This window comes from Electrona antarctica, assembly GCF_951216825.1.
Source record: "Electrona antarctica genome assembly, chromosome: 18".
Classification (NCBI taxonomy): domain Eukaryota; kingdom Metazoa; phylum Chordata; class Actinopteri; order Myctophiformes; family Myctophidae; genus Electrona; species Electrona antarctica.
Genome location: NC_136799.1, coordinates 18,926,190 through 18,939,078, shown reverse-complemented (window position 1 = coordinate 18,939,078; position 12,889 = coordinate 18,926,190). Strand labels below are relative to the sequence as shown.

The 12,889-nt window shown below is 41.1% G+C and overlaps 1 protein-coding gene across 1 annotated transcript; it reads right to left on the bottom strand.

The window, feature by feature from the left end:
- Positions 1 to 7,919: 7,919 nt before the first annotated feature.
- Positions 7,920 to 8,948, bottom strand: noto (notochord homeobox; the record flags this gene model as incomplete). Its single annotated transcript, XM_079527442.1, has 3 exons — positions 7,920 to 8,123; positions 8,243 to 8,424; positions 8,543 to 8,948. 3 exons carry the CDS (start codon positions 8,946 to 8,948, stop codon positions 7,920 to 7,922), a joined length of 792 nt encoding a protein of 263 aa, XP_079383568.1.
- Positions 8,949 to 12,889: the final 3,941 nt, after the last annotated feature.

The following is a 12,889-nucleotide window of genomic DNA, read 5'->3' as shown; positions in this document are numbered from 1 at the left end:
GATTATTGCCGAGTATAGACCTACAAGCCTATAGGCTTATCATTCATGTATACAAGCCGCATGCAGCCTACAACTGATTGTAATGCTGAGTAGGCTAATAGGCCTTAATAGCCATATATAGAATCATTTACTTAAATGAGAACACTTCCTTCATCATACAATACAAACAATATCACAGTCAGTACCTAAACTCACATAATAAGCTAATAGGCTACTCATTAATGTAGCCTAATCGCATAGGCTAATACATAATGTGTGTTTTTCTAAAATATAGCATACATGTAATGTAATAACTAAGTAGGCTATGTAGGCATATGCACTCACACCAACTGCGCGCGCGCGCACACACACGCGCGTGCACACACACGCGCGTACGCACGCACAATGGCGGAGACATTGAATATGAACCTGGTCTAGTGTCTTATCGTATTGAATGAGACGTGGGAAATTGTAGGCCTACGTGACACACCCACTCATGCAGCGCCAGGAATTTTAACGGTGACCGAGGCCCGTGAAAATGCAACGCAAAAGTTTAATAAGGAAAGCCTCATGGCCCGTACGCACTGACCCTGATCAGAGCAGGTTAATAGATGGCCAGGCCGCCTGGCGTTGACAAAACAAGCCAAATGCAGCCAGTCTACAGTTCTTCCGGGTGTAGTTTAATTTCACCCCAGGGCACAAAGATTTACTGAGAGTAGATAAGAAACTATACCATAGCCGCCCATAGCCTACCTCTGTGTCTTTTTTAAATGTGTATTTAATGGATGGTTTACATCATCAGAGAAAGACAAACTTAAATATTTTACCCCTTTTCTATTTTATTTTTCCTCCCCATAACCCCCCACCCCGGAGATCCATAAAAAAACAAGCAACAATGTGCTTGACTGCTTGTGAACAAGAAATCTGTGGGGATGTAACGAGTTAATAATGGGTATTAATTAAATGTTTACAGAAATATCAAAAACGTTTATTTTGTGTGGTGCTATTTGCGTGTTGAGCACCCGGGCGTGAAAGTGCTTCCCTCTGGTGGAATATATGGAGCCATTTAAAGGGCTATGGGGCTATGGGCCATAGATGAAAGTTAGATAAATAATAGGAAAGTTTGTGTGTGTGTGTGTGTGTGTGTGTGTGTGTGTGTGTGTGTGTGTGTGTGTGTGTGTGTGTGTGTGTGTGTGTGTGTGTGTGTGTGTGTGTGTGTGTGTGTGTGTGTGTGTGTGTGTGTGTTTTCACAGCATGTAGAATGGGTATATATATATACATTTCAACGAATGTTTTCCAGGCTTATTATTTGCTCATTATTTGACCAGTCAATCTAAGATTAGACCCAAAATAAATTGCAATAGTAATCGTTATCGTTCAATCGTTTTTTATGATCCTTAGGGTCATCCAAATTTACATATTAAAATGTGAGAATTATAGAAATTTTGGATCATGGTAAATTCAGGGGTTGAAAGTTGGAGTATACCATTAAAAACATATAAGGCAAAAAAATGAATTATTCTTTAAGAAGCATGCAATGTGTCAAACGAGGGGTTTTTCGTGATTCTGAACCCATTCCAGGCATTAGTTTTGCACAAAAAACACTCCTCGAGCTAAAAAACGGCCATAGCCACTTGCCCAAATGTGATGAGGTAAGCACATTTGGGCTATGGCCTAATTTAACCCAATGAGTGTTTTTCGTGCAAAACTAATGCTTGGAATGGATTCAGAATCACGAAAAACCCCTAGTTTGACACATTACATGCTTTTAATATGTTATTTGGAATTTTGGATGACCCTTATAGGATCATAAAAAACGATTGAACGATTACTATTGCAATTTATTTTGGGTCAGGCCCTTTTTTTTGCTTACACTGGAGTGTCAATTTTGTTTCCTGACACAATGCTTCCACCCAGTGGTTAAACGAGGTGAAGCATCTCTCTCTCTCTCTCTCTCTCTCTCTCTCTCTCTCTCTCTCTCTCTCTCTAAATTTGTCACTCGGTAGGCTATATAGAACTTGTTGGGACATGTACCAGCAATTTTAAGTAGGCTATTTATATAGCCTATATTAGTGCATAATCTGCATAGTCCGAGGTTAAATTGGTATAGGCCTACATATAGGGCATGAACACATAATTTGAGTAGACTCTCCCTATTGCATTTCGTGTTGTCAACAACAACAAATTGGACTTCTTCAACCTCTTTCTACAACATTGAGCATGCTACCACAACAAGTTTGGGGGTTTAAAAACAAATACAAATCGAAATACGAGCCTGAAACATAGTCCACACTGGATTTCAATAGCCCGCATTGTCATTTCTTGATTTTTACGTAATGAGTTAGCCTACTGTTGGGATAAAGTAGACCTTTAAGCAGTAACCATTAATTAACAGAGTGTGCACCCTAGCTGCATGTGCTCAAGCAAGGTCACAGAGCGACAGAAAGTTTTCTATATAGTGTCTGAGAAAGTAGAGACACGTCAGAATTCTCCATGAAAGAACAAGCCTTCTGTCCTGCTTCTAGGGGCCCCGACCGACGAGCTGATATGGAGCGAATATGATTCGCGAAATAAGGTCGTATATATGTTACTCATATTCAGATGCTGTTCTTATTCATCTTAGGGGAATGCCCCCGTGTATCAATAAATATATGCCAGTCTAGGACTAATCGGTAACACTGAGTTCTGCCTTTCATTGTACGGTGGGATGATTTAGAAGATCAAAGCTTTGGGTAGTGGGCAATCTCTGTGTGTGTATTATGCCCCCGGACCTCAGGATAAACAGAGCACCCGCACATCGTGTAGCATCACTACTAACAAAAGCAAACATAGGAACACCGGTAAAAACGTGTTGATCGGTAGCTGTGACAAGAGGCCGTGACATCCCTGAGACCCTTCGCACCTCCATCCATTAATAAACTAATTGGCTATTTTGTTTCGCATTAGCTTTGTGTGTTCAGCTAATCTGTTCCACTTAAATAACTGGAAATTTTCACCCCATTATAACGAGATGGGAAAAGTAGCACGTCGCTGCGTTTATGCCACCTGCATGAGAAATGGGGTCGTTTAGACAATTCCCCCATCGCTTCTACTCCTCATCATTAACAAATAGCCCACATTTCACGAGGTATTTGGAATTATAATAATATGTTTTCTTTTTTTTGTTCTTTTTCTTTTTTTCACACACAAAGAAGATCGTTTTTACTATAAATATTTGTTAGATTGTCAGCGTTTTGTTCATGATTCACAGAACTGCAAGTTGGATTGACGACTGAGTGAAGAGAAATGGTGCACCCACTTAGCCACTCCCAGACAACAACTGAACACGATCCTCCTAAAAGTGTTTTATTTTGTCATTTTACTCGCTTCACGGTGTTCTCTCTTGGTGAATGCCTTGTGAACAGAAAGCCTCATTTCCTGAATCCTGACGACAGAACCAGGGACTTGCTCTCCAAAATAGATCGTCCCCGCGTGTGTTACAAGTCATTGTGCATCTCAAACTCCTTTCACTGCGACACAAAGGACAACGTCGACTTCAAACGGTTGTAATAGAAGCTAATGACTATTAGATGGAGTAGAGGGGGCCTATAGCCTCTGCAAATAAAATGCAAAAAAAGGATTTTACGATGACCTACCCTAAAACATGACGCTGCTCAAATTAACTGCACTCAGTATCGCTTATGGGGCTTCGATGAGAACTTTCACACCTTCTTGGGGTGCATTATAGTTGCTACCCAGGACATGCCATTCAATGTAGGCCAGGCTAGAAAAGGAACTGTTGTTAATGGACTTAACGGTTGCTGTCAGACTGGTCAGGAGTTTTTAGAGAGAGCATCTGTTCTGCTAGTAATTGAAGAACCAAGGGACGAAGGATGATCTCTAACCTGTTGCAAAATACTGTCAAGCGTTTGTCTTGCACTTCACACTAGGCAGTATAGTTATGTCTCAGCATCACCAATATATAACCATGAACATTAACCACAGACGAATAACAGTCCACACTATTGATCCATAATATATAAATGATAGATAAGGGTTCAGGACAACAAGGCCTTTTCGTGGAGGGGTCAGTCTGAAATTTGGACTTGAACTGTTTTTCGTCTGTGGTACTATGCCATTTTAGAGGCCTTAAGTTGACAGAATGTTTGGACAGTCCTTACACAGCTCCTTGGTGGTTGATAAGAAGGAATATTGTTTCTTTTCATATTTTTACTCCAAAGCACTGCATTTGGAGTTAATTACAGAAATGACACAATAACATCATCCTCAGTATTCTTTTTTACTGAGAATGTACACAATTACCGTTTTGGCTTACATGTTCAGAATTAAGTAAGGATTTTCTCTCCAATACTCAAACAAAGTGACATGTTGTCACTCACATCCATTGATAACCAAGCTGTTGACATTCCATGACAGGCAAAGAAAAAGATGCAAGATTTTAGTATTATCAAACAAGTGACAAATTAGACGCAGCACTTTGCCTTCCATAAGCGGCTTGGGTTTGCTAATACAAACCCTGGAGGGAGACTTATAGGCCTATAGAACCATGCCTGGGCTGGCATGGTTCCAGGGGTTATAAGGGCGTCCATGCGCTAATTGGAACGATGAGCGTTAGTGACCCCCGTCTCTCGCTGGGCCTACAGGTCTTTTTCCCCCAGACCTCTGGCTGCTTCCTTCTGTCCCACAATGGGATTATGGCCTGTGCTGCGGTGAGAGAGGAGAACCAGGGGTCTCACATCAGAGACGGTGCTCTGGGGGCCTTACACAAACCCACAAGACCCCTCGGAAGAGCCTCAGCCCTAATCAGCCAAATCAGGGAGGGTAAGCAGGGGGTGACGGAGGAGAGGAAGGGGAGAAAGGAGATCAGTGCTGGTACTGTTTTATTAAAACTCTGATCCCTTTGATCATACTGTTACTGGCCGTGTTCTGCCTGTCTTATAGCATAGTATCTCCCATTCATTTACTGCACCACCAAAGCCAAAGGATGTGATTAGTGGAACAGGAAAATTACATCAAAGTTTAGAATCTGTCCTGGTAAAAGGACTGTTATAATTGTCAACAGCATGCATGTCATTGTGATATGAAACCTTACTGATTTGTCTTTGCAGAGCAGAAGAACTGATTTTTTGTCTCCTTTTTTGGCAGGGGGTGAGGGACGGACATGTATAGGCCGAGCTTTGAGAGCCGTGGGAATACACAGTCAAATCCTAAGTGTTAATTCAACTCTGACAGTGTACAAATGTAACCAAATGGACTCATTTGTTACATTTGTACCCTCTCAGAGTTAAATTAAAACTGTACTGGAGATTGTACTGTATTGGAGAAGTTGATGCTCCTTGAATTGATTGGAACACATCAGTTGTACTCTTCACTGAAGCTCAGACTGACTTTTATACAAAGTAATTTTTTTAGCGGCGCTAGCCGCTCCTATGCACAGCTTTGTCTGTGTCTGTATGAGCACGGAATGATTGGCTGAGCACAGAATGTGATGTATGATGATAAGAGTGCCGCTCACTTCACACAAGTGTGATTTTTTATTGACGTTTTTATTGACAAACAATTTTCTTAGGTTATAGGTTGTAGGTGTATAAATAATGCAGTTTATTAACAATTTAGCAGTTGGAGAGTCAAAGGTTCACATGATATCTGCATAACTTCACCGAACCTATAGCCTTTTGGCAGGTGCAACAGAGAAAAACTACTAGGTATGAAAAACTACTAAAATGTATATTCTAGAAACATTAAAACCATTGCTGTACTGATTCAAGTTTGTGCTTTATTGTTACATCTTGTGTACTACTGGTACTGTGGTATATAAGAGTAAAACATATTTTTGTTCAGCTTCCTTGCAGCAGCATAGGTACTAACAATAAAACAGTAAAAGAAAAGGATCATATATTTAATATATGGTCTTTTTTTACTGTTTTATTATTATAAAACAGCCACACACAGCAACATTACATGACAACTGCCACATTACATGCAACTTCAGTATATCTTATTTAGTTAGGAAGGAACAGTTCAAGTAGCCTATATTAAAGTGCAAGAAAAGAACAGGAGATGGAGGAGGGGTGAGCCAGGGATGGGGGGGTTAGCGTTTCCTTGTACGGGGGAAGACATTTTTAGCAGTCTGTTGCCATTGGCTCTGTGATTGTTTTATTAATTAATTTTACACACGGCATCATCTGAAACAGTGAGATGGCTTAATAATTAGATCCTTGATTCCGAAAGCTTTCCTGCAAACCGTTTCCCGGTTACACAAAGTTTGTCATAAAGGGCTTGGATGTCATTCACACTTTGTTAACAACGTAACCACTTAAAACTTAAGCTTTCCCCACACTAACACAAAACAGAAAATACAGCCCTGAGGGACTCGGTTACCCATAATGGGGTTTATTCGAAAATAATGTGGGGGAAGAAATCTTGAAATATTCACCTAAAATGACAGGCCCAACACAGGGACACAGTGGTTGATGTGATCAAACTGCCTGCTGGGGAGACATGGTTGTTTCAGGTTGACCACCCCAATTAGCTGCTCTGATGGATCCAATCACTGCATCCCAATCCCTTCTACACGCTCTGTCTGCTAGGCATCGTCGGACAGTCCCTCTTTCCATATGGAAGGGGAGGGGGACCTCACGTTTCAATGGAGACTCTGTCCTTATACCAGATAGCACACCTGCCATGGGTGGGCAGGCGTTCGGGTAGCCCCGTCTATTGAGAACCAGTGGAATAAACTTAGAACAGGCATATTGACCATTTAAACAGATTAAACAGTGAGACGCAGCTTTCTCTCTCCCCTAGCCTCCGAGACAGACTGACCCTTACCACCCCTGGCTATAGATATCCCAGCTAATCCCAAGGTAGTTATTTATTTGCTTAGCTTAATCTGAGGGAGGGGGAACCCTGTGGGCCTGCGGGTCTCTTGTCCCATGTTTTGAACGTAAATGGCTTTGCGTTAAGATCGAGCCCCAGAGGAAATGTCTCGCCATGTCTTCCTAATCAATCTACTGAGGTGTGACCACAGGCTACAGTGTGAGTGACCTGCATGGGACTTGGAGTAGTAGACTCAAAATGATGTCTTTATAGGCTGTGCAGACTTGTGTAGAGGAAGGTTAAATCAATATAAATTACATTTAAACCACATGAACCTTAGTGCTCCTATTCTGGGGTGAATATTTGAAAAATATATAATATAGCAGATCTACAAGATCACAACACATTGCAACGTGAGCTGGTAGATTTTTTTTATATATACCCCTGGGGGACACCAGTCAATTAAGGGGTTTAAATGGTTAAAGTGAAGCAGCCCATTAGACCAGTATTTCTCAATTAGTGAGTTAGGGTCATGAAAATGTGTTGCACGATGTTCTGACAGTGACAACACTATCTCAATGTTTTGGGTAAAATTGTCTCCATATACTATGTGCCTGATTTATCAAAAGTGAATTAGCACAACTGTAGGATTTTGACATGAAATGTGTCTGTGTGTACCACGGAATGTGATGATTTGATTGGCTGAGCGCGGAATGTGATGATGTATGATGATAAGAGTGCCCCTCACTTCACACAAGTGTGATTTTTAACTATATATGATCAGGTTAAATGAGGCATGTCTGCAATGCTTTAAGGCCTATACCTTACCTATAGGATAATTTAGTCATGTTGACACTATTTTATATTCTTATATGTACATCAATGGAATAAAAGACATGGCAGGAAATAAGGTTAGAAAATATATTTCTGAATATTTCATCCAAATATACAAACAATACAATACAAAGCGGGTATACTCTTGAAAGAGCAAATGCATGGTAAAATAAAAAAACACATTTGAGATAATTTAAATATAAATCTATACATCTATTAAATATTCCTACACAATTGTCAGCAGTGCAAAAAAGTACATTTCTTTCAGAAGTCCAGTGAAGTTTATGTGGTCAGCAGTGGTCGATGGACTCATCAGACACATCTATATCCACATCTGAGGAGTCTGAGAACTCCTCGTCGCCTTCATCCGCATGGCCTTGAGAACCGGGGCTCTTCGGCGGGGCGGCCAGGCCGAGTTTCGCCAGCTTTGCTTGCTGCTGCTCCAGGCTCTGTTTACGCCACTTGATGCGTCGGTTCTGGAACCAAACCTTGACCTGGGGATTAAAAAAGAAGAAGGTTTGTTAGGCTTATAATCGTGAATTGTCCTGGACATTAGTTTAGGGTCATTTTTTGAGGTTTCCATTGACTCGTCGGTCGTGGCTTTGTTAATTACCTGAGCTTCCGTTAATTGTAGAGCAGAGGCCAGGACAAATCTCTCTGACCCGACCATGTATTGTTGGCGTGCGAATTCCTTCTCCAGGCGGGACAGCTGCTCGTTGGTGAAACTCGTTCGCATACGTTTCGATTTTCCACCTTTTGTCTTGAATGAATGCACGCTGACCTTTGACATTGAATCTGCAAGGGAAAGATTGGACATTCGTTTAGTATATTATATTGTCACAGATATAGACAACACTTTTATTCTTCAGGTTTAGTCAAAGCCATGATGACGATAAGTGATATCCAAATTTACCTTGTGCGTAAAATGCTCCGCGACAGTGCGTTGACTGATAGGTGTACGGAGGGCAGCAGTAGACGGAGTATGGCTGCTGGGCATGGTGCATGGCTGGGTGCAACATGCCGGGCGAGTAGAGATACGGTGGCAGCGGTAGCCCCATCTGGCCGGGCCGCGGGAGAACCGGGGCTGCATGTGGATATTTTACTCCGCAATGGGTAGGACTTATCCTGCCGGGGCTTCTCGTGTCCTCGGGCTTTGCGAGCAAAGCGTCGATGGTGAAAGATTTCCCGTTTGCAGGCTTCGTTGGCGACGCTGCTGCGCACTGCATGCTTCCTGGATACTGTGGATAAAGCGCCGCCGGTGCGTAATTACGCATGTGGTGGACGCCGTATGTTCCGATCGGTCTGTGTGGGACCTGCATTGTATATCACCAAATGTAAAGTTCCAAAACGAAGAAAATGAGATTGTTAGGCAAGTTGTTTCTCCGACTGAAGCGAGGAGTAGAATGCTGTCTCTGTAGGTTAGGAGTCCACTATTTATACTTGGACCGAGACGGAGGTGTCAACAACCCCCCGTCGCTCCTTTGTCTTTCTAAGTAGTAGATGAGAGATGCTAACATCCCGACAACGTATCCAATTAATTGATGGACCAGTACAAGCTGGGACTGTCAAACATCCTACCTCTTTGAATGACAAGGCTTTTGAACAGTCCCCAGGGGGAGTTCTCAGAGATTTGATGTAGGCTACAAATTCTTGCATGGATCTTAACTCCAAATGTAATCATTACCGCTGCGAAAGCCTTGATGTTACCAAATAATCTTATTTGGAGCCTTTTTAAGTCAGAGCTGGCTGACAGATGCTTTAAGCAGCGTAAAGCTAAGCCACTGGAGATATCCAATCCACCAATAAAGACATGTCTTATTGATGCATTTCTTTGTCATTATAGCTTCACCTTTCTTTTATTTATTTTAGCTTCTTTTTTGGGGTGAAATTGGGATGGTTTAATGCTCTAACCTAAAGAACAATTAAGTATGAGTCAAAGGGGAAGAATTCACAATGATTTATTTCCTAATTTATTTAAAAAAAAGGCGAAGTAAACACACAAAAGTTGTTTTTTGTTGGCTATTAGTTGTTCTTATTTCTTGGTTAATGCAATGTTAGTTGAAAAAAGATATGCAGGCCAGGCTATTTTGACGTGTTTTTTATCACCAAGTTGTAAATCAAGAATCCGTTTTGTATGTAAACAGCCTATAATCTATGCCCTTTTTACGGTGAATCTGTTCTTTGCTCAACGTGTGCATTTTGACAGAAGTGGTGTTGCTCTTAATATGTAGTAGTGTCGCGCTTAATCGAGGCGTCAAATCTATCAGGTCGAGTGATTGTGCTGTTTTTTAACCACCTGCAGCTGAAGTAATCCCAGTCGATCAGGAGATGATCCCATATTTTGAATGCATAACTCTGGATGTAGGCTATAACTCTGACTAAAGGGCACGGCATTAATAATTAAGTCTAATAGTCTATCCCGGCTAAATAAAGTTAGTAATTATTATTTTTAATAAGTAGGCTATATTGTACAACGATTAATTAAATGAGACGTTATGGCCCTACAAATGAAATAATCTAACTGGAAATCAGCCATGGTTCAATTAGGCTATACTGGACCCTCATTAGAGGCTTGAAAGGGCACATGAAACGTCGTGCGGCTTCTTAGAAGGAAGTGATTTGCTTTTGTACACTACTTTAGGACAAAGAACTCTCTCTCTTTCAACCTGGATTATGACCAGCTCTGCAAACTTTCCGAGCTCATTTCCATCATTTGTAAGTAGTGGAGAGAGCGTCCCCTGGACCCTAAGTAACTGTTAAAACACATTTAAACACCGAGGCGAACCGCTCTTTCCTTTGAATTCAGGGCACCTTATTTATTCGCCTTAACTGACACATGAATGTCTAATGAATGAAGGCAAATACAGCCTTTCTCGGCTCAACCTGAACAATGGTGCCGCTCTGCTGCGTCACCGACCCGGACCACCCACCCGAGAACCTTGTATTTGTTGACGTGTATTTCACAACTAGAGGCCAAGGCTAGGAAATGGGATCGTGATGCTATGTGTGTGTGTGTGTGTGTGTGTGTGTGTGTGTGTGTGTGTGTGTGTGTGTGTGTGCGCGCGCGCGTGCCCATCCCATCCTCCCCGCACATCTGGCTATAGCATGGGCACGGGAGCATGCGCGCTCACACGCAACGTTTTTGTTTTGAAGAGCTAAATCACAAATAATGTACTTTGTTATTGTTGCTAATATTTGGCCCAAATGATGGATGATCTACAATTTGGAGTGGAGTATAGCCTATAGTGGAGCTGTTCTCTTCTGCTTGTGTATTGGAGCCAGACATGGAGGAATACACTCTAACCATTGTCAAGAGTCCTCCATTCATAGTCATAGGATGTTTGTAGAGAGAGGTTGAATGGGCTGTTCTATAATAGCTCTGCAAGCCATTCCAAATGAAGCTCTGCTCAATAGCCTGAAACTATCCATTAAACACCCCCATCAACAGGTCACTAGTTGAATCTGTACAATATGGTTAAATGTGACATTATTGACACTCATAACAGTGTAGAAAGAGTAATCCGAATGCTATGTCTACATAGTTTAGCTGATATTGGAGACATTTTAATTAGTAACATTTATGGAAATAAATTGCATAATCACATGTAAACCATTTATGAAGATGTTTGTTTGTCACTTTAAAGCACTGGTTTTCTCAAAGGTCTCAAAGTGGGGCTCTCGGCCCCCCAGGGTTCCAGAGGCAGCTCAAAATTAGCTAATCTACAAATTCACGAGCTGATCTACAAGCTCAGATCAGACAAGCTTTTCAAAAACATATTGACAAATGTTATTAGATCTCTTGTGGGGGTCACTGGCACAAGATATTTTCAAATAGAGGTCTGCAGCCAAATGCATATCAATGTGGGGGTTCTTGGCATAAAAATGTTTGAGAACCACTGTCATATGGCCTGGTCAGTTATTCCTCAATGAATTTGGTCTTCCACGATCATGTGATTAAATATGTTTTGTCGACTGGGTCTCTCCGGGGGTCTGTACTCTGCGCCCCCTCCTTCTCATCTCCGTCTATACACCAAATCTCTACACCAAAAACGGCCAATCTACAAGCTCACAACGCATTGCATTGCTGCATTGTGATATGTTGTTGTGACCTTGTAGATCTGCTATTTTCACCTATGGCATGCCCGGAATAGGGATGTAGCGCACACACACCAACATACATAAGTGTGAAAAATTACTTTTGGATAACCTCACATAAACTGTTGTGCGTGGGCGTGGGTGAGTTCTTTACAAGTCAGAGAATGTCCTTTACAAAAAAAAGAAAGCAAAAATAGGGTAAGAAAAAAACATGTCAATTGTCAAAAAGTCATTTTAAGTAACTTTTTTGGTGGTAAACTTTTTTTGTATTTTGTATTTTTTTTACACCCCCAAAATAGTTAAAGTGAAGTTTGCAATGTGAGCCCTTTCTCACTATAATTCACACATGATTTCATGAAACAAAAGCATGGAGAAACAGTCATCATCATTATTATTATGGATCTGAAAGGGGACAGGTTTGTCACCTCCTCAACACATTTAGCAAGCACTGTAATCTCTTTCTTTCTTGTTGAAATGCACATCCATCACTAATGAGTTAATGAAGCGATTTGCAGAATGTTTCAGAATGGCTTGCTCGTTGTCACCTTGCCGCTGTACCTGTATAGGTCATTATGTGTTAACAAAGGGATAGGTCCATATACGTATTGCAGGGAGTCCAACGAAATAGCATGGGTAATGTTCTGTCTGACTCCAATACACATATAGATCCTGGCTTTAAGTCTCCACACAATTCAGTGCAATTTCAATTCAAAGTTAGTTAGAAAGTCTGTTCTAATAATAATTTTAAAAAAAACCATAATATCTGTATAATCAAATAGAGGCTATCGGACCAATTAAGTAAATCCTGAACTGCTTCATATTCATAGAGTTCAAGACTTTTTAAGACTTTTTACACACCATTTATAGGCCTATAACATTCTTATTTTGATCATAAGACCCAATACTGAATGTCCAGTCTTCAGGTTTTCTTCGGAATATATATGACACTTATTTTCTACGGCATTATGGCATATTAGGAGTCCAACTAGTACTAGTGGTTCTCAAATGTTTATTTGCAAGTGCCCCTTAACTCTGAGAGTGTACAGTGTACACGTTTTAACACTCTCAGAGTTACAGACCTGTTATGGTCATTCTAGCTCTTTATGTGTTTCTGGTGATATTATTGTCCACTAATTGTGTATGTCCGTGGCAAAAATGGCATTCT